The sequence below is a fragment of the Nelumbo lutea genome, chromosome 7, assembly GCF_056320005.1.
Source record: "Nelumbo lutea isolate HS-2025 chromosome 7, American lotus-T2T, whole genome shotgun sequence".
Taxonomy (NCBI): domain Eukaryota; kingdom Viridiplantae; phylum Streptophyta; class Magnoliopsida; order Proteales; family Nelumbonaceae; genus Nelumbo; species Nelumbo lutea.
This window is the reverse complement of record NC_142690.1, coordinates 18,118,458-18,143,196: the sequence shown is the minus strand read 5'-3', so window position 1 is coordinate 18,143,196 and position 24,739 is coordinate 18,118,458. Positions and strand designations below refer to the sequence as shown.

Below are 24,739 nucleotides of genomic sequence, written 5' to 3'. Positions count from 1 at the left end.
CAGTTGTAGAACAGCTACTGTATCTGTTGGAACTGGGAAGTCTGTCTTGGCTGGCTCATCAAACTGTCCCATCTTAATACATGCATCAAAATTCGCCCCCTTCCTAGGGCTATTTTTCACCTTTTGATTGATGGTGGTACCTATATCTTGGATCTTACTCTTGTTAAAGCAGGGGTTGTAAAAAGCAGTTCTAACTCACTAAAGTAGAAAAGCAATCTTCCCTTGGTTCTATTGTTTTCTCAAATGAAGAAAATTGCTTAGGAACCAATATGGCCCATCAATTTATGTAAAATCAGGGGAAAGAAAGGATTCTCCTTTTGTGTATGTTGCCAAAAGCACCTTCTTTTTAACATTTTTTTTGACTAAATAAATGTTACAAGGACTTGTTTGTAGAAAAAAACTTCGTTCCTCCGTGGAAGGAGGAATAGCCTCCTTTTGACGGTGGATAACAAAACCACATCGCCCATGTTTAAAAGAATGTTAAATTTCAGGTAAATGATCCTTTGGTTCTAGAGTGAAGTTAAATTCTTGTAAGTTGTAAGAGGATTAGTTCTTTGGAGTAATAAGTTGGGATTAATGAGAGCTGGATCAAGAGTTCGGTTTCATTCCAGAACCAAAAGAACCATTTGGGTGAAATTTAAGATTATTATAAGCATGGGCAACATGGCTTTATTATCTACCACTGAAAGGAGACTTCTCTTCAATCCATCAAGGAACAAAATTTTTCTAGAGGATTCCAAACATGATACATAAAAAAATACTATTAGCCAATCAACCAGTATCATAAAAGTAGTAACCAATAAGCTGGTATTCATCAAATTCATGGGGGTATTCTGATTAGCTACAGCCCTTTTGGTATCATATTCTTCTGGCATCATAAAAATTGCCAAAATTATGCAATTAAAGAATAAATATTCTTAAGGCTATATTTTTTTTTAATGTAGAAATGGATATAAACCTTTTGATATTGAAATATTCAAACTATTATTTCTATCCTCTTGTTATGGCAAGGCTTTTATACTTTTATCTTGATGCAAATGAGGAAAAACAAAGTTTTCATCATCAAGTGTGCCGAGGTATAGCTAAAACATTTCCCTTTGTTTTTCTTGAAACAAATGGGGCCTAAAGAACCTCAAATATTTGGTATCAGTGCATGTTCACCCGCTTATCAGTTGACTATGAAATGGATTCTTGTCAATTAAAGTTTGAGCATTGGCCTGAAAAAAAAAAATCAAGCCTTAGTACAACGCTGATCCTGTCATAACCAGGCTGCTGGGAAGGACACCTGCATCCTTCATTCGAGGATAAATATTCCTATATGTGTGGCATCTTTGACACCAATCCATGCATAACAAAGTTCTATTCTAAACTAAATAATAGAAAAAAAAAAAACTATTACCCAACTGGATGAGGGAAGAATGTAGTTTTGAAATGAGGAAAATGGGTTATTGAAACAGGTATGAATGGTGGAGATAGCTTTGCTTTTGAAAGCCTTAGATGAGAAACACCACGACTGATAATCCGGTTTAGTTCATGCATATTAGAATAAGACGATAGAACCCTTTTTTTCCCTCTCTCTTGGGGCGAAGGCGGGAAGCTGGCAATGTTTTCCCAAATATGTGGCATTACTTGGTCTGGAAATTTCTGCTGAACTTTAAATGAGTAAGTCTTATACTGCCAAATATCCTGTTATTCATTCAAATCCACAATACAAATCCATCTTGTGACTGAATCATGCGTAATAGAAGACTCAAACCAGTTTGAGAATCGTTTAGTAGCGGCCTGGACCCCTCAGGATAGGCACATGAACTTCTTGGGATGAGGAGCTAGACCTTTGAGTTTGAACAGATATTGGGGATAGGATCACACATTTACCATGACAAATTGACAACAGAATGAATTGGTTAAATTCTACCTCCATCACAAAATAATTTTATATTAGGAGCATGAATACCTAATGGCTAATTATAAGAATCTGGTGTCAAAGAAGTCAATCTTTGATGGCTAAAATTCTGGTTTGTAAAATATAACTGCTAATTGGTCACAGTCAAATGGGCTTGATTTGCAGAGCATTGAATCCTTTAAAGGAGGTTGCAACCAGATCGTGGTCAGTTCTGTCCCATTAGAAGAGGAGTGCAACAACAGTCTTGAATATATAACTTTTGTCCAGGAAAAAAAAAACACAGTCCCATTAGCTATTTGAAATCAGTTGAATAAGAAAGCTCCTGCAGAACAATGTTGAAACGACTTCCATGACGAACACACTATATATTTTCCCAGTTTAATCTTTTCAGTATAGAGCTTTCCGCAACATCCCTGTAGTAGTATAATTCATTCCTTAATGCACTGGCTATTTTTTCTTACCATATCAGCCATAACTCCATATTGGTAGGACAACAAAAAAGGGGCTTTTTCTTTGTGCCTGGAGGGCAACTATTCATTGGAGAGTGGAGGTCAAGATGAAGATTAATTGGTTCCTTGACCTTTTTTGAGCACTTTCAGTGTCATTTATTGATGCTCTCCAAACTCTAGAACGGCACCCTGAGAATGAAGTACAATGCCTCTAAGAATCCCTCCCCCTACTGCCTCAGAAAGCAAGCAAATACAACCACTGCTTGATAATACATCATGGAGGATTTATTCAATTTTCAGACATTTAAGACACCATCTCTCCATCATAATAATACAACTATGGGGTAAAGCACTAGGGGACCTTTATTTATTTATTTATTTGTTTGTTTTTTAATCATAAACTCTTTGAGAATCCCTAAAAATCTGTAAAACACACCTAAAGGATGCTGGGAGCATCAAAAATAAATTTAGCCAAATTAAGCTACATAATCTTTGGTAAATGCACAAATATATAATGTTAGAAATTAGAATAAAAAAAAGGAACGATTTCAATTGTATATCATGTTCTATAGGTGTGACTGCAAGTCAGTGTTTTCTCATCTTGCCAAATCAGACTCTTGAACATGTGTTACATTCTGCTTCCTGTGTTCATGTCCATATAACACTGACTGAATCAGAGGTTAAAGACAAGACTACAGAAGCTTGAGACTAAATGCCCGTAAAATTGCTCTTTCTGGAAGATTCATACAGTTTTTGGGTTTAAACTCTAATGAGATCAATATATGGTGGAAAATATATTTTAAAACTTGATCAAGCAAGGCAATTGGATATCTCAGACTCTGTCGACCAGAAATCACATTGGATCAGGCTAACCATTAACCATCAGGAACTAAAAAATCTCACTTTTGATAAAGTTGATCCATTCGACCATCTTATTAACTGCCATAACAACATATTGGAATCTCTGTCGAAAGTTGATTGTTTCAGACAGAAAGTGTTGTCTGGTTGTAGAAGCAGATATGACTTTTTATTGACATACATCTCACATGTTCTTGCCAGGTGCAGCCTCTTAACTAGCTCTTTTGGGATAACAAAGCAAATGCATAGTCAATATGACAAAGATTTTGCAAGATACCTGACAATATATGATGATTCCTGAAGTAACAAAAGTGAAGTTTCTCCAAAATTATAACTCCAGGAGGTATTCTCCTTCCATTATCTCATGTGGATCCGTTAATTGCTTTAATTATGAGAATAGAAAGGTTCCATGATGTGAATCAATTAGACAATTTTCGTATCCCCAAGCCATGATCACAGGATTCATGTCCAACTTGGCAACCATAGAAATCTAAGTGATCTTTATTTAATTCATTCTTCTTTCCTTATTATTTAAGTTTTTCAAATTTCCATTGGAGGACAGAAAAAGGCTAGCATACCCAACTAAACCCAATTTAACTAAGCCTTATCCTGGGTTGGCTAAATGAATTCTGTTCTGTCATTCTACTTTTTTTTCCCAAAAGAAAAAGGCTAAAATAACTCCCAAAATCATATAAAAGAAACTTGAAGCCTTTTTGAAGAACAATATACCTAAATCTGGTAAAGCTACTTTTACCCAAGACAACTTCTGAGACTCACTCCCAAATTTTCTTTCTCACTATTGACCATGCCTAAGTTTCATTGTGGTTGCAGTAGAAACAAAGAACAATTAAAAGATGGAGTAGGCCATTGTTCAATTTCTCGGAATTGAGAAAATCTTGGAAGTTCTCCCAAATTAGGTGTAATTAGGAAAATATTGTAGGAGATTTAGTAGGGAGATTAGAGTCTTTGGAGGAGGATAACAGCCTCCATTTAAGGTGGTGCAAACCAGGAATATGATACAAATCTTAGTACCTTCAATAAGACTGTGGAAACAGGTTATGGAACCATATAAAGACTTTCTAAAAGGAACTGACCATAAGATATTCTCTGTATGGATAATTCAATGGGAAAAACTTTTCAGGATAAATGATGAGATTACATGCCTTTTCTCAAAGTTTTGTATGCGTTAGCCAATAGCTATAGAAGAAACAGTGCCAAATTTCTTTAGGTAAGGAGAAGCAATAAACAGGATCCAGGAAGTAGACACTATCTAAAAAAATGGGGGAAAGGGAAAATGACAATAGTAGAAGATTCTTCTTTGCAAAGGGACTGGGGATGAAATCAATGCCCTAATTCATTGCTAATTTGCATGGAAAATGTAGCACAGAACTTCTACTTATCAAAAAAAAAAAAAAAAGTAGCAGCACTTACTAGAGTTGATTGAAATGTACTGGGTCATGTCATAGTATTTTGAAGTTCAATAAAAATTGCAAAAGAACATCGTAATGTTCTAGGATGAGGTTGTGTGAGATAAAACCACCTCACTCTGTAATTGTGATCTGTGGAAGAGATGCAATGCCAACAGCGTTGATAGTATAAAGAGATCCTTAAAAGTGTTAATTAATATGGTAAAAGGCCATTTTACATCCATGCATGATTAGCTTTATGGAGTTTGAATAAAAGACCTGCTAATTGTTATGGCAATGCAAAAGTTTCTCTCTTAGCTAAGACCTTATTTTATTTTCTGTAAGGTTATGAGTTTAGGCAAATAAAGATTTTTCTATAGCTTTTCTAAATAGTTTACCACTTATGCTATTGTTGTTGCCATTACAGATTACAGCTACTTATCCAAAAAAGTAGCAAAAAAGGGAAGCTTGCAACAGGCAATCCAGCCATTTTTCTTACCTAAAAAATTATATTCCAATAAAATTATGATTCAACCAGGACCAAATAAGTAACTATTTGTCTTAGTTTCAGAGTCACGCATCTTTTAAGGAAAAGGAAATTTGAGGTGACCTCATTTGTACTTCAGGTTCAGATATGCACAATTATACAAGAGCTACAAAGAGAATTTTGAATAATATTAGGTTCAGATAAGTCAATACATTTTGGCATTCTTGGAGCATTGAAATACATTTAATGTTCTAATAACATCAGAGTTTCTGACAAGTGACAAGCTCCCCTTAATATTGGGAACTCCAACTCACATCAAACCCCAGAATTTACAGCAGGAAGACACAACTGGATGGTTCAAATCTCTCCCCTCTACAGATAACAAATTAAGAAAAAAGATGGAAAATGAACCCGCACAGAAAAGCTACCTGGGAATGTCCCATAAGCTAGGTAACAAATGTTTTGAACAGGGATAACACCCTCTTTTTGATGTTTGATGTCTCTATAAGATATAGAGTACACCGTCCACCATCTCTGCCTACCAACAAGCTCAAATACTTGGAAAATTGTCCTCGCCATGACTACTACCAGTACCAGCACCAGCACCAGCACCATCATCAAAGAAGACCAATACCAGAGACACCACTACAAGTACCAATACCATGCAACAGTAGAGACACCTAAGAGTCAGCTCAATTACCAAATCAACCAATCCTTAAGGAACCCACCAACCTGAAAATAGCACCATTATTAATGTCAACCACCACCCATGGCCAGTGCAACATCATGGCTAATATCAGTGACCGTAGAGATGAGTAGAAGCAGGACCAGTACCAACAATTTAATTACATTGTATGAAATTCTAAAACTACAAACAACAGCTGGGTTCGCACTAGTCACCAACAGTGATCACTCGAGAGCATCCAGAATTGGATCTAGTTGGAAACCAACAAAAGAAAATACAATCAATTCTAGGATCTGGAGAGGGAAATTTGACTTCCATGGCACCTGACACCTAACACTATCACCAACAGTACCAACAACAACAACAACAATAACAAAGGCCCTGAATCCAGCTGAACCCAATTCGGCTCCAACCTCTAAATCCCTCCCAATACAAATTCCATGAACCTAAACACTGAATGTAGAGGAAACAGGACATAAAGTAAAGAGAGGCAACAATTACCAAAACTCAATCATCCCCGGTTGGGAACAAAGTTAGAACCTTTCTTCCTCCTCCTCCGGTTGCCGACTCCAAATCCTCTACATAAGCCGGTGGTTGACCCGGAACTGGTGCCCCCATCCTGTGCATCGGCTGCGGTTGCCGTGTCAGAAACCCATGCTCGAATTGACCACCCGGTGGCGACCCAAAATGTCCAATTTGCCTATGATGGAACTGCTGCTGCTGCTGCTGCTGTTGATGCGCCGCGGCAACTGCAGCTGCCGCCATCTGTTGATGATGGTGATGTTGTAAAGTCACCGGCACAAACGGCAAAAAGTGATCAGACGCCGGCCGTCCATGATGCAAGAAGTGAGGCGGAACCGGTGCGCTGGCAAACAAATGATCCGTGGCAGGATCAGTGGCCGATAACGCCGCCGCTCCGCCACCGCCACCGCCACCGCCGGAAAGCCCCTGCATCCTTTTCAGGTAAAGCCGGTACTTCTGGAGATGACTGGCGACGTTCTCCCGAGTCAACCCATCAACACTCATCAGCTGCATTATCGTCTTCGGCACGGCGTTCTTGATCCCGAGATGCGCCACAGCGTCCACAAATCGCTTATGGAGCTGAGGAGTCCACACAAGGCGAGGACGTTTGAGGGTCCGAGCCGGTTCATCGCCGGCGGCACCGGAACCCAACTCGCCCGAGTCAAACTCGGCCGAGTGAGGTTGAGAAGGAGGAGGTGGTGGTGGCGGGGGAGGTTGCGAAGATGGGTTAGGGTTTCGGATATCGAAAGCCAGGGCAAGATCAGGGGTTATAAGGGTCTGCGAAAGAGGCATCAACTCCTCTGGAGATGGAAGCTCTTCCTCCCATCTGGAAAACCAGTTTGAGTCCTCCTCCCTCATTATTTCCTACGCTCTACAAATTAAACATAAATAGATGAAAACTAACACAACCCGTTGGAATTTGGAAATTGGAATTTCTGGGTATTGCTCTTCTGGGTCTCTCTGATTCTGCGTTTTTCTTATCTGGGTATCGTTCAATTTCTGTTTAGAAACATGGGGAAGAAGACTAGAAGAGGGGGGTCAAGAGGTATGAGAAGGGAGGGAGAGATGTTCGAGGTGGATCTTGTATTACTTTCTTTTCAACAGTTACTATTGGTACTGTTGCTGATTCCCTGCATTAGATTTTAATTATTTTTCTTGGTTTTTTCTTTTCCGGGTTTTAGGGGAAGAGCGATATGGTGGTTGAAAATATAGACATCGGACATGGGAGTGGGGTTGAGGGAATCATATTACAAAGTTAAAGACAAAGTTAATTCACTTTGTTTTGGTTTTTTATGGGAGTTTGGGTTATCTTCTCCCTGGAACAACCAAAGTGAGGCTTTCAGTTGATTCTCTGGACTCTGGTCATGCATTTATTACACTTCACAAGGGAATAAACTTTTTCCACCCCTAGAAGATGAGATGGAATGGCGTTGGTTTGTACGTTTTCTTTAGGAAGTATGAATGAACCGTATTGTAAGGCTCAGAAAATGCCAAAAGAGGGGATGACTTTCGGGTTTAGAGGGAGTAAAAATGGAATTATACCAAAGCATATCATTTGCCCATTTGGGTATCTGATTAAGTATATGCGGGTATGGTTTATGCTCGGGTCGGGTATGGTTCTACAAATAACCTTAGATTAAGGATGAAAATGGGCCCGGTCCGGCTATTTTGATATATAACTCAACTCCTCCAGAGCTGTCAATAGGTCAGGTCTATCTGATGCAACCAAACCAATCAAATCAATTATGTTGATTCTAGTTTTATGGTTTAATAATTGGATTGGGATTAGTTTTTATTGTTTCAAATTGGTTGACTCAAGATGGATGATTTTTATATAGTTATTAATTTCATAGGCAGTATGTAAGGAAATGGGCTTTAATTCTCACAAGACTGTGTTTACATCTGCATTAGAAATATCTTCCCATGAAAAGTACATACAAGTATGAAAATATTCCCCCATGCAAACGGTGTGAGCTTCATCTCGTGAGCACTAAAGCCGATTTCATATATAAGATATTTTTTATCGAGGTTATATTATCATTAGTAAAGTTTCAAGTAGGTAATTTATAAATGTAAGGTATAATCAGGTTAGACTCAATTACCCAGATTAATAATTGATTTGGTTCTGTGTCTGTTTTATAGAATCAATTAATAATCAGTTCAAGACTGCTCCACCCTTGTCCCAAACCAGAGCCTATTCATTGACAGTTAAACACTCTCATGTAACTTGTCTTTAATCGGATAGGTTTGGTGCAAATCTAGGCCTATCCAAGTTGTAGATGGTTTCGGATTTGATGCTTGTAAAATTTTTAAATAGTTCATTATCTCGTTTTATTATATTTTAATCCTCATAATTTTTAATTCTTTAGTATATATTTTCCTTCTATTCTCTTTATTCTTGAATTGTGTGAATTGAAATCCATGTGGGAATTTAAGATATCTAGAAATCCTATGCATCGAAAATCTATAGATTGGGATGATGTGGAATCGGGTTACTTGGGAAGAACAGTTGGAATATACATTAAATGTATTTTCCTTCTGGCTATAATTAATAATGTTGCTATGCTTTGTACTTTGTTGATTTGTTGTTTCTTATTACGCTTACTCATGGTTCACATGGATGCGGGAATTGTGAACAACACCACGAGATTAAAAAAATCAAATTCCTATAAAATGTGTCAACTAGAATTCCATAGGTATTCTAATTCATATGAATTGGATGTATCCAAATTACCAATGTTGAAATTCCACTTCCTCGGATCCAAATGCACAGTTTGGTTTCAAAAGTAAATTTAATTAAACTGGACTTGAGTATACTTTAAGACATGCAGCATATGCTAAGCTGGCCTATTGCAATCCTCACAAAAAAAAAAAAATCATTTGGATAGACTTCAGGATTTTAGACTTTGTTCTTTGGGGTTTAAAAGTATTTTGACTTTAAATTATAATGTTTTTAAAAGCAGTTTTTACCAAACTCTCAAAACACTTTTTGACTCAACTTTGTTTTCCATAGTCTAAAGTTGAAAATCAAAGGTTTATCCAAATAGAGCCTACTGGTACTCAGATTGAACAAAAACCTAAAAGGATATTGAAAGGCCAACTTTAGAATCATCAAAGTTTTAATGGATTCTTAATGGCTAGTTGACCATTTGAACGTGTTAAACTAGGATCCACTAAATGGAGGATTCTCATCTCCATGGACAGACATGCGTGAGATATGATTGCCTTTGGCAGTCATAAGAATCTTGAGTTTGGGTTGTTTTAATTTTTGAAAGAAGTTTTAGAATTCTTTAATTGCTTTTTATCCAAACTTGTTACCTTATTTTGCCCTTCTCAAAACAATATTTTCATGTTGATCGTGTAGTGACTTGAAACAAGACCTCTTGTTTGAAAACATTTCTATATTCTTCTCAAAGAAAAAAGAAAAGAAGTAAAGAAGAAAGCATTTCTATTCTTTTAATTTGAAGATTCTCTATTTCTCTTTGTAACTTGTCCATGGTTTCCAAGGAAGAGAGGGCTTCTTAAGCCTTAAGCTCTTAAGAGATGGGTTCTCTCTTATCCTTGTGCATATTCCAGTGCTACACAAATTAATAAAAGGTAAAATACTTATACCACCCATAAGTTTTGAGTCAAATGCACAAACCTCCCCTCACCAGGGTTGAGGGGTAATGGGTTTTGGAAAATGAAAAACTATTTAAGGATCTCACTTAAGAGCTTAAACTTTTAGGTTGAACTATTACATGACATGGTATCAGAGACTATTTCTTTGGTGTTTGGTCCTTATTCATCGCCTATAATTAATTAAATTTCAACACAAGGTATGAATCATGAATGGGCCTGTGCTTATCCATACTTCAAGCCTAATAGGCTTTTGCATGGAAGGACACATTAGAGAATAAAAACCTATTCAGGAACTTCACCTTGCATTATGATTTTTTTTTTAATTTTAATCAATTGACTTTTATAAACAAACTTTGTCAAATTAGCAATTTGATCCTAGCTTAAAAAAAAGTGAAGTTCATGTTAAAATGATTCAATTTTCTGAAACAATAATTTAGACCAACTCGGTTGAATCTTGGGTGAGCTTAGTCAAATCCCTCTTAGTCAATTCTGAAACAATGTAGCCATCACTCGATACCAGAGTTAATTCTGTATTTTCTGTTTCCCTTTACTTATTTCTTTGTTCTTTATTGAAACAGGGATGGAAGAAGCTAGTGTGCGTCTTTGAGGCCATGACATTGAATTGTATTCCATGATAGTTACAAACGGACTAGAATCTTTTGGTAATGAAAGTGAGCTTCTTCATCAATCGTCTGAATTCCAGCTCGACTTGATTGAGGGAGGTACAATCAAATCTTTCAGTAGTGAAAGCCAGCTTCTCCATCAGAGCTCAACCTAGATTACCTGTTGATTAATCTCACATTTTTCACACTTGTGTGAGATTAATCGACAATCAATTCTTTCTAATAGGTGTGAGAAACCAATAATGCTTCTTATTTTGGGTTCGATAACAATGAAATAGGGACAATATGAGGTAAGTAGGGAGAAGAATGATGGAGCAAAGGAGAAGAAGAAAGAGAGGAGGTGGTGAGGGAAAAAGAAGAGAAAGAAATGGAACAAGAGGGAGGAGAATGGAAAGTGAGGAGGAGGGAGACGGTCGAACTGGTTTTTTCCGCCAAAGAAGAAGAAGAAAAGAGGTGGGGGCCGGTGGCGGTAGTGTTTGTTGCTAGCTCGTCGTGAAGGTGAGTTTGTTTATAAAAGCTCGACAAGGGTTTTGAAGGTTTTGATGTTTGAAAACCCTTTCAAGATGTGAACAGATTGTTATTGAATGCTAATGGTGGGATGATTTAGTCAATTGTCAAAAAAAAAAAAAGGGATACTTTAAGATAATTTCTAAACAATAAGAGTAGAATAAGTCAATTTCTTAAAACTTAGGGACACTTTAAGAAATTGACTTAGGGATAGAATAAGGCAATTTCTAAATAATTAGGCTCTGTTAAATGTAGTCTTTTGAACATTTTCAATTTTTGTTCTCTCAACTTTCATGTTTCAACAAATTTCATCTTGACAAGGCCTTAAAAATGATCGGTTCATCAACTCCTAGAGAACAATATGTGCTTTAGAATGGTTATTCTCGTTAATTTGATATTTGTTACTGTCAGCCCATAAAATCTCGATTGGAGATTTTATTTTTAATTTTTTATTTTACCATAATCCGATTAATGGGTCAAGGAACAAGTATTGAAATCTAAAAGTTTGGGAAAGTTTCTGAGGGATTAAATGTTGCCACCTCCTAAATACAGTGTGGTTATCTATAATGTACCCAAAGAATTAAAAAAAAAAGCTGAGTGGCATGACACATCAGGTTGACAAAACCCAAAATAGACGCTAAGACAGTCAAATGCTGAAATGCACAAAAGCATCTCTTTGGGTGAGCTCATCTATGGAGATATGACATGACTCATCTTTTCTTGTATATGATTGATTGATTATGCTAATGAAAGTGATCTAGCCTTCTGACTATGCAGAGGGGTTGATAAGGTGCAACAGCATGTACATACCACCTATGCTAGCTCCTTAGTGTAGGTTTTAGATTAGTGTTGCTTCAACAATCAGCCTACAATTCAACAGTTGAAGGTTTCTGATGGGACTGGCTTCAAGATTGGCCACTTATTATCTCTTTAGATGTCTCCACATTAGGCATGGTGGGGCCCTTTAATAACGATTGAAGTTGCTGAATATTGGTTTGTAATTTAGTGAATACCCAACTTCGATCACCTTCGGCATAAACGTTATGTTTGGTTCAATTTTCATTTTTGTTCATTTTTTTTAATAATAAATGTTTTTTTTTTTAAATAATTGTTTTTGTGGTAAGGATGAAAATAAATTTTAAACCTGTTTGATTGCAAATTTTAATTTTATTTTTTTTATCAACCGGAATGATAATATAAGTATACATATATATATATATATATAGTAAAAATATACAAGACCAACACTAACATAAACTATGGCCCCCACATCAATAACACAAAATATGTAAAACAAGAAGAAACGACAACAAACTAGAAAAAGCTTTTGCATTTGGTTATCTCACATGGAAAATATAGAAGAAAATTTAAAGGAAGAAATTAGCACCTATTTAAAACTAATTGTTGAATTGAGTAGAAAATTGTGCAAATGAGGAAAAGAGCTTGGAACTTTTAAATAGAAATGAGATTTAAAAATTATAAAATAAAAAATGAAATAGAAAGCGTAACAATTTCATCAAATTGGTATATTCAGTAAACATAATATACTAAAAAAGTCATAAAATAATATAAAACATCATATAATGATGCCCCATGTTGATTATTTTCATTCTTTAAAAACTTTGTGCCCGGCCTAGATTTCCAAAACTATCAGCATATATGTTTATTGATATATAGATGGCCAACAATCAATGTCCTTTGGCATAAGTTTTCAGGGTAGTCCATTGGTAAATCTATGCAAGGAGTTTTGGAATACGGGCTGGCAGTTTATGACTGTTGTTGATCCAGAGGTTTTTTGAAAAATGAAAATATGCAACATGGGACAATTATTTTTCATGTTATAGGTTGCCTCAATTTTTATATCATGAGCTGATTTTTAATTCTACAAAGAATAAAGCCTATGGCAAGAATTTTGTAATCAAACATTCTAAATTCTCTAATATTATTCATTGATGCTCATTGTTGCCCAAAATAGGTTCAAATTGAAGAGTCAGATCAAAAGCAGCGAATAAAACATGATCTAAAGAATTCATAACATTCTTAGCAGCTTATTCACTAACAGACAAAAACTTAGCTTTTTTTCAGGTTAGCCACTTCAGTTGTGATCAAATGGTCCCAAATCAATTCTACACTGAGATCCAAATTATCCACTTAAATGGTTGCTGGGTTGGACAAGCTGAAAATCTTGGACCAACAAAGAAGTGTGTGAGGCCTAACTTTGGGAAACTTCAGTTATAAGATACGTAAGTAGTTTTATTCTCTTCTCTTTGATTTTTGCAACTTAGTGTAAAGTGCTGGAATAAAATGTGAACACCCAACCCCAACATATGTAATAAATTCAAGATATCACATCAATTGATTTTTTATTTGTCTCTACATGATGTTTGGTGGGTGAAATAAGGCATGACGAATATCTCGCTAGCTTATATTTACTCTCCTATCTACCAACCCAATGAAGTTAGACACTTGTCCCTATCCATGTGATAAGAATTTTAATTTTTCTAACAACTGAGCGATGTTAACCTTTACATACTCTTTTCTCAAAAGAAAATATGTATTTTTTATGAATAAATCTTTTTGAAAAAATAAATCCTCATTTTTTTTTAATTTGTTACCTACGAAAGACTCTCCTTCCCCTTTCTTTCATTTTGCTGCCATTGGAAATCTGATTTTTTCCTTGCCCTTTCTCTTCAGTGGGTTTAAATCACAATCGTTCATTAGGTTGGTAGAGAGGAGAGTATACATAAGTTGTAGAAAATCCTTCATCAAAACAACAAACACTATTCTCCCTCTTTCTCTCCTCGATTGGTGTACCAACATGATCACTGATCCAACCCAGTCTTTGGTCAGAAATTCAGATTGGGTTCCAACCCGGTCTTAGGTCAGATGCTCAGATTGGCTTGGCATTCAGTCACATCCTGGTTCGAATTAGGTCAGGACTAGGTTAGTCTTGGCTTATATCAAGGCATTGATAAATGATGATCCATCCCAATTTTCAAGCTTGAGCCTGACAATGCAAACATATTATTAGTATGTTTATCTTGTGTAAATTAATTATACTAAGGGTCTGTTTGGTCGGAGGGAATAGGATCTTAAAATCGGAATCCAAATCAGAATGAGTCATTTTGATTCTAAATATTTAGTCGAACGAAATGAAAATGAGTAGGTGGAATGTCATTCCCCTCATATGGGGGAATGGCCATTCCCGACCCCCTCCCCCGGAATGTGATTCCCATTCCCCGCTATAAGTAACAGTAACAGTATTCCGATCATCAAGTTCTCACTCACCGGTTCTTTTATTTAGGCGTCCATTTTTTAATAATTTCAATATCTTTTTATTTTTCATTCCCACTGTTTTAAAAATTCATGTACCATTTTTTCATTCTCAGAATTCTCTAAAGGCTTTTTTTTACATGTTTCTAAGGTGAACGGGATAGAAACAGTCATTGGAGAAGGGACTCAGCAGCGGTTTTCGTCCACAATGTCAAGTGACACTGTTCATATATGCAGGTTAAGAAGACGACTGTTTTTCATTCTCAGGCTTCTCCGGTGAATTGTTTGATGTGTTTTTCGGGCGAACGAGATAGAAAAAGTAATCGGAGAAGGGAACCCAGCATCGATTTTCATCCACAGTGTTGAGCAACACTATTCATATATGCAGGTTAAGAAGATGACCGTTTTTCATTCTCAGACTTCTCCGGCGGCTTTTCCCGCGTGTTTCTAAGGTGAACAGGAAAGAAACGGTTGCTAAAGAAGGGACCCTAGTATCGGTTTTCATCAACACTGTTCATATATGCAGGTTAAGAAGATGAGACGAATCGGGTATGGTCAGGTTTGTATAGTCCTGCCTGGTCCAGACATGGCTTACCAATCGGAATTTCCAGCCTTTTGATAAATCAAACAGCATCAATCGGAATCCGATTCCGTTTCCTATTTAAACCAAATAGATAAGGAGAATAGACTATTCCAAGTCCGATTCTAAAAAATTCCGATTCCGTTTTCTATTTAAACCAAATAGATAAGGAGAATGGACTATTCCAAATCCCTTTCTAAAAAATTCCGATTCCGATTCCAATCACGAACCAAACGGATCCTAAATTACATTGTGGATAACTGAAGAAGTTGATTAATGCTTTGAGCGGCTGCTTTATTGTGCGTGAGGCTTTGGTATTGGTATGCCTTTGAGTTTGTGAGGTTGGATTTATTTGTTGTCAGATTCGGGCAGAACCGGACGATCAGACTGCCTGAATTGAAAATCAGAAGCCAAAATGAATTTTCTTCGATTGTCTTGTTCTTAGAAATATTGACGTAGTCAAATTTATCCAATTTATGTTTGATGCATAATAACTTTGAAAAAGAAAATCTAAAACCATTTTTAATGTTTTAGCTTTTATAAAGTTTTATATATTTTTAATTTGAATGAATCAAATGGTTGAACCTGGATCTCTCAACTCATGATCAAGACCAAAACGGTTCGTTGTCCTGTTCGAGTCTGACAACATGTTGATAGCGGCTCTTATCTGCACTACAGTGGCTGAGGCATCGTTGGGCATGCAAGGACAGGGCTAACTTCTTGTCCAAATCAGGTGGGTTTTATTATGGTTTTACAGGTCTAATCCCACACTTGTTTGGATGGGTGCCAAGTGACCTCATTCTAAACTCGAACCTCTTTTTACTTTTTAGGCTGCGTTTGGTTGCAATGCAAATAAATGTATACTGATGCAAAATCATGGCACTAGAAATGATTTGTGTAAACTTTGACCTATTTTTATTTTAAATTTTAACTTATTTTATTTGATTGCAATATAAATGAAGTAAATTAAGACATAAATCCAAAGTAAAATTGAACAAGAATTTGCATTTTTTACATTTGTACTCCCATTCATTTGTGCTAGTATAAATAAATTTTTGTACAGCAACCAAACACAGCCTTAGGGTCTTTTAATCTAAAACTCTCCTTCAATTTTTTTAACATTTTCTTAAATTTATTTTGGTATTTTATACCTCCATCCTCCATACCCCATGTTACCAACTGAGGGGCGTGGATTAGATTCCTACAATCATCGACTTTGGGGATGGGGTTATTAGTGTGGTACTGTGTTATTCAGATGACCCTTATGGGGGATTAGGGGTATCACCAAAAATGCCAAAAAAAAAAAAAAAACCTCTATACCCCATGTCAAGATGACTTATTATATACTAGTGTAAGAACATATGCTATAGGTCTGTGTAAGTATTAATCATATATATGTATCCTCTTATATAGTAATAGATACATATGTGCCTTGTATAAAGTCAATGTTAGTGACCAACAAAAGTGGTCTACATTCACCGTTATTATTTTTTAATGACAAAAACTTACCTTATTGACCAGTCTACCTTATTAACTAAATTTTATATGACAAAAACAATCTATTAATTATTTTTTATATAAAATAAAGTTTTATTAAAAACAAAAAAAAAAAAAGGAGAAGAAAAGTTACAATAAAGCCCAGATCCTCTATTTCATATTCATTCATCCGAGTGAATGAAGTTAAATCCGAGTGAATGGATGGATGAGCCTATAATTTTGGCTTAAAGGATAAGATGAATAGGAGACTGGCTTCAGTTAGGGCAAATTCATGCCTGTACCATTCTAATAGCCTTTTTCAAATTTGTATTGAAAATATATTTCTATAAAATAAAGCATACAATTAGAGAAATATTCTCAATGAAATGCAGTAAAGACTGTTGGAACAGAGTTTGCCCTCACTGAAGCTGAACTCAATGAATAGAGAGTCATAAGTGTACCCTTCGGCAGTCGGGATCTCGTACCAACAGGAATCCCACCCACAGGACACCACAACCACATATCTAAATACATGATGTATTCGTTGTATGCAGCTGTGAGGTATCAAAAGTAGGTAAAAATTTAAAATATTTGATTGTATTTGATTTCATTATTGTTTATAACCCAAAATTTTGGTTTTGGGTTGATTAATACAAATTGGTAAAAGATATGTGTTATCAAATTGTATATCAGAATCACTTTGGCTACGATGATGAAGACGGTTGCTGTTTCTACCCGAGCTTTTTACAAATAGGCCACCTACATTTTAAGGTATGCTTATTTTAACCATGAACAACCTCAAATAATAATTGTATGACAATTCGTTTTGATCAACCAAAAACGTTTACTCTTTATACATTAGAATGATGGAGCGTTTCAAACCACTATTTTGAAAATCAGACTAGATGAGATAGTCAGACCCTTTGATTTGGGAATCGGTCAGGACTTTGTGTCCGTTTTTTTATCATCATTATTTGTGAAAAAACGGTTGAAAATGTCAAAGAATTGCTTATCTGGACGGTCGAACCACAAAACCGTTTAACGCGAGCAGCAGTTTGTGGGTTATGTTTTTTCTTTTTTTTTTTTGCAATTTAAATAAAAAAAAATCCATTTGAGTCTCAATTCCCAAATCGAATTGGGACTAGGATTTTTATAGAACGAAATTCCCATTTTCATTATTTTCCTTGTCTTTCTCTCATCTCACTCCCATCTGACCTCCGATGACTTGGACGATCTATGGCAACTGGCGGTTTTGCAACGGCAACGGCAACATTCTTTTCTTTTTCTCAATCTCTGTTTCTCACATGAATGGTTGGGCCCATTTGATATCTGACCTCCAACAACATTCGACGATCTACGGCGATCTAAGGTGACCGGAAACCGATGGATTTGTAGCAATGACCGCCGAGTTCTTTAGTTGCGACAGCGGTTCTAGCTCTGTTTTTGGATTTTTTTTTTTTACCTTCGTCAGCGAATCTTTAGTTGTAGCGGCGATTTTAATCACCAACGAACAGACCAAACAAAATATTTTGATCAGCGGTTTCATTCTCCTCCTCTCTATGACAGTGTGCCACGATCATTACTGGTGGCGATGAAGCTATAATTCTTTTGTTTATTTGATTAGCAAATTACTAATTTTCTATTCATTAATTGCTTTTGTGAATCAAATTGTTTCTATATAATTTATTATTTTGTTCAAATCCTTGCTAATTTGCTATGATTGATTTATAATGTAAACCATGGTTTTATTTTTTTGGAATGGGAAAAAACAAAGGCATTTTTTCTTTTATTGGTAAGCAATATATATAGTTTCTTTTCCATTTTGGTTGGATATTTCATTATCTAGGGATAGGGTGTTCAATACATATGATGTCTTCAAGACACTGCGTGATTGAACATACGAAGAAGGTTTTAACTTTTTGTATTTTTTCTGTATTTTTGTAATTCTGCATTTTTTTTTTGTATTTGCTGCATTTTATTTTTTTTATATTTATATATTTATAATTTTCCATATCATGCTTTTTTTTTGCATTTTCTTTATATCTATTTAATTTAATGATATTTTTTATTATTTATAAATATTATGTTATTTTATTTTATTTATGATGTCACGGGTCAAACCATTCAACCCAAACAAATGAACCGCTGAACCAAAAAATGGTGATCAGAACAGTTTCATTTCGGATTCAGGTTTCAAAACCTTGTTTCAAACAATAACTCTAAATTAAATTATTCATTTCAAGTTTTAATGTTTTACTATTAATCTTGTTAAAAAAGAAGAGTTTATTTTGACCAGATTTCTAGGGTTTAGGGGTTCAAATTTGGCTGGTTAATAAAGTAATGTGTTAGAGCAATATGAGACCCAAACCAATTTACCACGCAAAAGATTCCTTGGTTGTTCAACTTAATTACATGACTTTGGGGCTTTTCTACAACTATATATACACAAATTGACTGCCAGGGTAGTGGTGGTGGTGCAGGGTCGGAAGAGAGAGAAGAGAGACAAGGAGGAGAGGAGAGAAAAGGAAATGTAATAGCTGATGGAAAAGAGAGAGATATGTTTGGACAAAAAGGTGATGGGAAAGTGGGGGCCGTAGGGGTGCATATGGTTGACTGAATCATCGGGTTATTTTTTTTTAATTGAATCGATATAATTGGTTCTTGGAAAATTGGTAATTGAAACTGATCGAAGCTAATCGATTGATCGGTTTGGTTAATTGTCGGTTTAGTTCGTTAGTTTTTTAGTTTTTAAATTTTTACAATATATATTATAAAAATATATATAAATATATTAAATAATAAATAATATATCATATATTATAAATATATATTTATATATAGTGCATATTTATTAATTTATAATATATAAAAATATATAATATATAATATACATAAATATATACAACATATAGAAATATATGTATACTGGTCGATTCAATTAACTAGTGGTTTTCTATATTGGCTAACCAAAACTAAACCAATCAATCGATTTTTCAGTTCAATTTCTTGCGATTCAATTTTTCAATTGTTTTACTTACCCCTAAGGGGGAGAGATGGGAGAGGGGAGATAGAGGATATAGGTTTTTCTCCTAGAAAATGGGTCTATTGCATATTGTTAACAGTTCTTCTTGGGTCCTCATGTGGATGGATATATGGCCCTTATTTAGGAGCAGGATCTGCTCTTCACACCTGGGAGCTTCACATGCATCTTCACCGTGCATTGGAAACATCTCCCATGAATAATACCTTAAAAGTACGAGAGATGTTCCCAATGCATGGTAGGATGTGTGTGTGAGGCACATGTGAGGCGCCCTCTGTGAGGAGTAAATTTAGTCTTTTGATATAATGTCTTCTGAGCCAAATACATTTTAAAATTTTCTTTTATTTTGCCTTTATACCCATTTTACCCTTTAATTGATATTCTAGAATGTTTTGACACTAAGTTGATGCAAATGGCTTTTAAACAACTGATCAATATATCTGGACCGGTCCAGTTTGATGTGGGTTCATGCATGCTGGGTCACCAGGAAGACATGGGTATAGGAAGAGCTTTGACCAATCAAGCAGCCGGTATCATAACAAAAAAAACCAACATGTTCTTGATTCTTGAACCGTGTTTTGTTTAAGAAGAAAATCAAGTTGATTTTGTTTAAAAAAATAGATCTATGTTTTTTTTTTAAAACATCTAAATGTTGATTTTCAAAACAAAAAACAAATGTTGAATCATAGATATTGTATGATTTATGAAAAATGATGAGATATATTGTATGATTTAAAATAAAAACATTTTTTTTTAAACTAAAAATTCAAACACACATTTTTGGTTTCAAGCTTAAAAACCACATTTTATTTTATTTTAAGAAACAGTTTGTTTTCGGTCTGTTTAATTTTATTCTATTTTTTGAACTCACAACAAGAAAAACTGAAAACCATTTCACACGAACACCCTAAACGATCCGACCAGCAGACCCGCTCCCAAAATAAATAATTTCCCTCCTTACGAAAGAAAAATCCCTGTACAATCAGCAAAGCTCAATGGACCGAGCTATTGATTTGAAATGGTATTTCGACCAATTCTGATCATGCCAAGCCCAAACCCAAGTCAAAGCCCATTTCCACCTGGAGAATCCATTTGGAATTGAAGATTCCTATGGGCCAAACGGCCCGAACCATGACCAGAGCGAGATGACTAGATGAGGGAGATGCTTTTCTTTGTCTACTTGTACTTGTTGATTTTGTAGCAGCAGCAGAAGAGAGGACACGTAGCTAACAAAAAATCCATTCAAAATCCAAATCCGCCACAAAACGCTAACCAAACATCTCTCTCTGGTCTCCACCGCTCCCCCTCTCCCCCCCCATAAACCAGACGAATTGGAAGACAAACAGACGTGGGCAATATAATATCCTTCTCTTTTCTCTCTCTTTCTCTGTTTCAGGTTTATTCCCATGGCTTCTGCTTCACAAACTATGCTTTCTGCAAACACCCGTGCTTTCCCCTCCCACGGGTTCCTCAAAAAGTTGCAGAAACCAGGGGGGAGTGGCATCTCCTTCAGAATTCGAGCTTCCTCCACCACTAGCTCTGAGGAATCCGACTGCAATGTTGAAGAATGTGCTCCTGACAAGGAGGTGAAGCGGGACTTTTTTTTTTTTTCTTCCCAATTACTCCATTTGTTTGTTTGTTTGTTCTTGCCTGTACTGTTTCTGTTTATGAAATCAATTCATCCATCGTTGTCTTTCTCTCCTTGCTTTTATTCTGAACTGTGAACTTGGTAATGACTATATATGTCAGAGCTAAGAAAAAACAAGACAGAAAAGAAAAGAACACTGATTTTTTATGGGTTCTTAGCATTAGTACTCAGTCCATCTCTCTTGGATTGGTGTTAAAAATGGATTAATAATGGTCTGGAGGATATTTTTAATATTGTCTGTATCTCAGTTTTCCCTCCTTTAGGTCTTATATGTTCAGATTTGTACAAATTGAGAATTTTTCTGCAGTGATTTCAATTTGTTTAATTGAATTCCTAGTTGACTGTACCAACTCCAGCTTCTACCTAGTGAGTTATTTTGTGGCCTCCATAAAATCAATGATACTGATAATACATGAAACGTTAAAATAAAATTTCAGATGCTAAAAGAATGTTTCAATATTTCATGTAGACCCATTTTAAAATTCACCAAGTCTGAATGATGAATCATTTGGATCCACTTGAAACTCGTCCAAGTCAAATCGAACCACCAGAACCCGAAGGTGTGCTTTTTTATAAAATTTCTCAGTTTGATTCAGGATTGTATATAAACTCAACTGTATTAAATGGATGATTTAGTCATTCAACATGGAAAATAATGATGATGAATCCATGTTGAATACAGGTTGGCAAGGTCAGTATGGAATGGTTAGCTGGGGAGAAAACGAAAGTGGTCGGGACATACCCACCTCGTAAAAGAGGTTGGACGGGCTACGTTGAGAAGGACACTGCAGGGCAAACAAATATATACTCTGTTGAGGTTAGTATTATCATTTGTTATCTGTTCCTAATCACATAGTAATTGATGAAATAAAATTTAGTTAGAACTATTGATCTTATAAACCATTGGATTATTAAGGACCATAAACCTAAGGTACAGAAGGAAAGAACCAATTCAGTTTATGGTTTCTTGAGTCCTTGAAAGACTGCTGCATCCAGAACAGAATTAAAAAAAAAATATGAAAATCTAAAGCTGGAGTGGCTTTTCAGGCTGATGGTTATTACGAGACTGACTAAGCCAGTTCTTAGGACAATGGTTAGATGCAAAGAAACTTATACATTCTGACTAACCCATGATCAGAATGTGATATCTTTTCTTTTCTGTAATGAGCACAGTATAACTCAATCATAAATTGAAAAATGAATGAACCATTCCTAGGAAACTAGCATTGTTTCCAAGAAAATTCTACATGTTTTATTGTGTATGAAGAAACTAACAAGTGAAGGTGCTTAAGAATGTTGCTTATTTTCTGAGAAATTACTTGTATTTCAATCTTCTTTAAAGTTATTCACTCTTCTACATGCAAAAACTTTTCAGATAAACTTTAAGAATTTAACTTGGTGTTCAACTAATTCGTATCTGATTACAGTAATTTAATTCTGTAAAAGATTCTAAGGGATGCATAATGCTTGTTGGTCGTAGATTTTACCATTGAAACAAGCAGTGGCCCCTGATGTAAAAATTGGCAAATTGGTGTTATATTGAAATATCTCCAGGGAATAAACTTAGATGTGTCTTTCCTGCATTCTATTAACATATAATGAAGTCTACATTTCTTGCTCATTGCAAGGTACAAGTTGGTATTTTTTCAGTTACTTTTTTTTTCTACAGTGCATCTGATGAGGGGCCCTCTTTTTTTTTTTTTCCCTAAACAAGAAACATAGATAACAAACTACTCTTTTAATTCTTTTCCATGTAGCAGTCTCAAATTCCACAAGGAAAGATGTTGATATTGGTGAACTCATAGTCCAATTTTTGGTTGTTACTCAGTTTTCCATACATCAAGATTTGTGTTGAAGAATGATTTGAACCTTCATTCCCTGAACAGTAAATGTTGTTGCTCCTGAATGACTACCTAACTCATCCAATGGACTACACACACACACTCATGCACGCACGCGTTCACACACACACATGTATGTATGTATGTATGTATGTATGTATGTATGTATGTATGTATGTATGTATGTATGCATGTATGTATGTATATGTGTATCTATCTATCTATCTATATCTATATATACTTTCAAAGATTTGACGTTTGAAAATCTCCAAAACAAGTCACCCCGTATTGCCACATCACCTTGACTAGTTCTACCCATTGGATCAAGTACAAGTTTCTCTCTAGGCAGGATTAACTAGTCCATTGTATTGTCTGGTTGGTCTTATTCTCACCGAGTAGCTACTATTCCAGTGTAGTGAAGGCCTGTTCATAGCTGCCAAAGTGTAACATCATGGGTGCTTGCATAGACAAATTAACTTGAATAGGAAAATAAAACAGTTAAACTTATAAAGATAGAAATGTTATTGCAAGAGTGTAGCAAAACACCTTTGTCCACCAATGTTGGTTTTCTCTGCTGGCCATAGGATTGGCCCAAATACTGAGGTTATTCACAATCAAGGGTCTCTGGCAGCTTGGACTAACTAAACTGTAAGCTTCAATATTTTAACTAATACCTTTAGTTTGTATATGATTTGGCAGCCAGCAGTTTATGTGGCAGAGAGTGCAATCAGTTCAGGGAATGCAGGAACCTCTTCTGAAGGAGCAGAAAACACAGCAGCAATCGCTGCTGGTTTGGCCCTTATCTCCATTGCTGCAGCTTCTTCAATACTTCTGCAAGTTAGCAAAAACCAACCTCAGGTGCAGACCACAGAGTATACAGGCCCATCTCTTAGTTATTATATCAACAAGTTTAAGCCACCAGAAATTATTGAAGCTTCATTGCCAGCCAAACCTAAATCTGCTCCAGCTATACCAGAAAGCTCCACACCAGATGTTCCTCAAGTTCAGGTTGAATCAAACAACCAGGCAGAAACTCCCAGTTCGAGTGTAAGCAATATGTCTTGAGCACTTCAATTGAGATTTTGTACTTTGTACTTCATCTTTGTATACTTCTTTGATTATCTAAATGTGATTAAAAGAGGAACTAATGTATAAGAGATCGTCCTTATCAACCCTGCTTGGTTATCAGCCTATGAAGGCAGTTAAATCTATTCAAACCCATATTGTAGAGCCATTTCATTAATCATCAATTGTGTTATTTCTAAGTGTCATTCTGAGGTTCAGGCCAACTACCAAATGCGTTAGACCCAAGACTATAACAGTCTATTCCGTACTCCATGATGAGAATTTCCTTTGTTGTTTTGGAAGCCAATTTCAAGACCGTGCTCACCGAGTGTCTAAGCCTTGTTTTGTTAGCTTCAAGCCCGAAACTTCTAGTTTAAAGACACAGCTCGTAACTATTCTTATAATATCCACCATCTGGATTAGTTTGAACATCTGAAACCTGAAAGAAAGATAAACTTCTTGATCAAGAATTGATAATTGATTCTTGGATTAGGTTATCAATTTGATTTACTTCTGTAATGGTTATTTTCATCGAGTTGAAAACCAATTGAGCTGATGATACAACAAGAATAGTTAAGAGCTATGCCTCCATCAGAAGCCATTGATGTTCTGGCTCTCTGCCTTATTCTTATAAGGTCAAATTTACCAAATCAGCTACCCAGCTAGTGTGCTTTGCAAGGTTGCACTTGCACCCCGTATGGATGCAGGAGGCTTGTTCATAACATTGGAAGTTTTGATAGGGTAAGACTGATATT

General features: G+C 35.7%; 2 protein-coding genes and 1 long non-coding RNA gene across 3 annotated transcripts; 2 read left to right on the top strand and 1 right to left on the bottom strand.

Annotated features, from left to right (window-relative positions):
- Window positions 1–5,261: 5,261 nt before the first annotated feature.
- Window positions 5,262–7,688, bottom strand: LOC148845430 (transcription factor MYBC1-like). The gene is made up of 2 exons (XM_088955660.1): window positions 6,290–7,688; window positions 5,262–5,835 (listed from the first exon to the last, which is right to left on the bottom strand). The coding sequence occupies exon 1, from the start codon at window positions 7,166–7,168 to the stop codon at window positions 6,296–6,298; it is 873 nt and encodes a 290-aa protein (XP_088811786.1). The 5' UTR covers window positions 7,169–7,688; the 3' UTR covers window positions 5,262–5,835; window positions 6,290–6,295.
- Window positions 7,689–14,231: 6,543 nt separating this feature from the next.
- LOC148845429 (uncharacterized) lies at window positions 14,232–18,090 on the top strand. Its single transcript, XR_016102215.1, has 2 exons — window positions 14,232–16,960; window positions 17,084–18,090. It is a non-coding gene; the product is annotated as an uncharacterized LOC148845429 (long non-coding RNA).
- A 2,517-nt stretch (window positions 18,091–20,607) lies between these two features.
- Window positions 20,608–24,140, top strand: LOC148845428 (proline-rich family protein). Its single transcript, XM_088954906.1, has 3 exons — window positions 20,608–21,016; window positions 21,761–21,895; window positions 23,619–24,140. Exons 1-3 carry the CDS (start codon window positions 20,837–20,839, stop codon window positions 23,982–23,984), a joined length of 681 nt encoding a protein of 226 aa, XP_088811032.1. The 5' UTR covers window positions 20,608–20,836; the 3' UTR covers window positions 23,985–24,140.
- The last annotated feature ends 599 nt before the right edge of the window (window positions 24,141–24,739 follow it).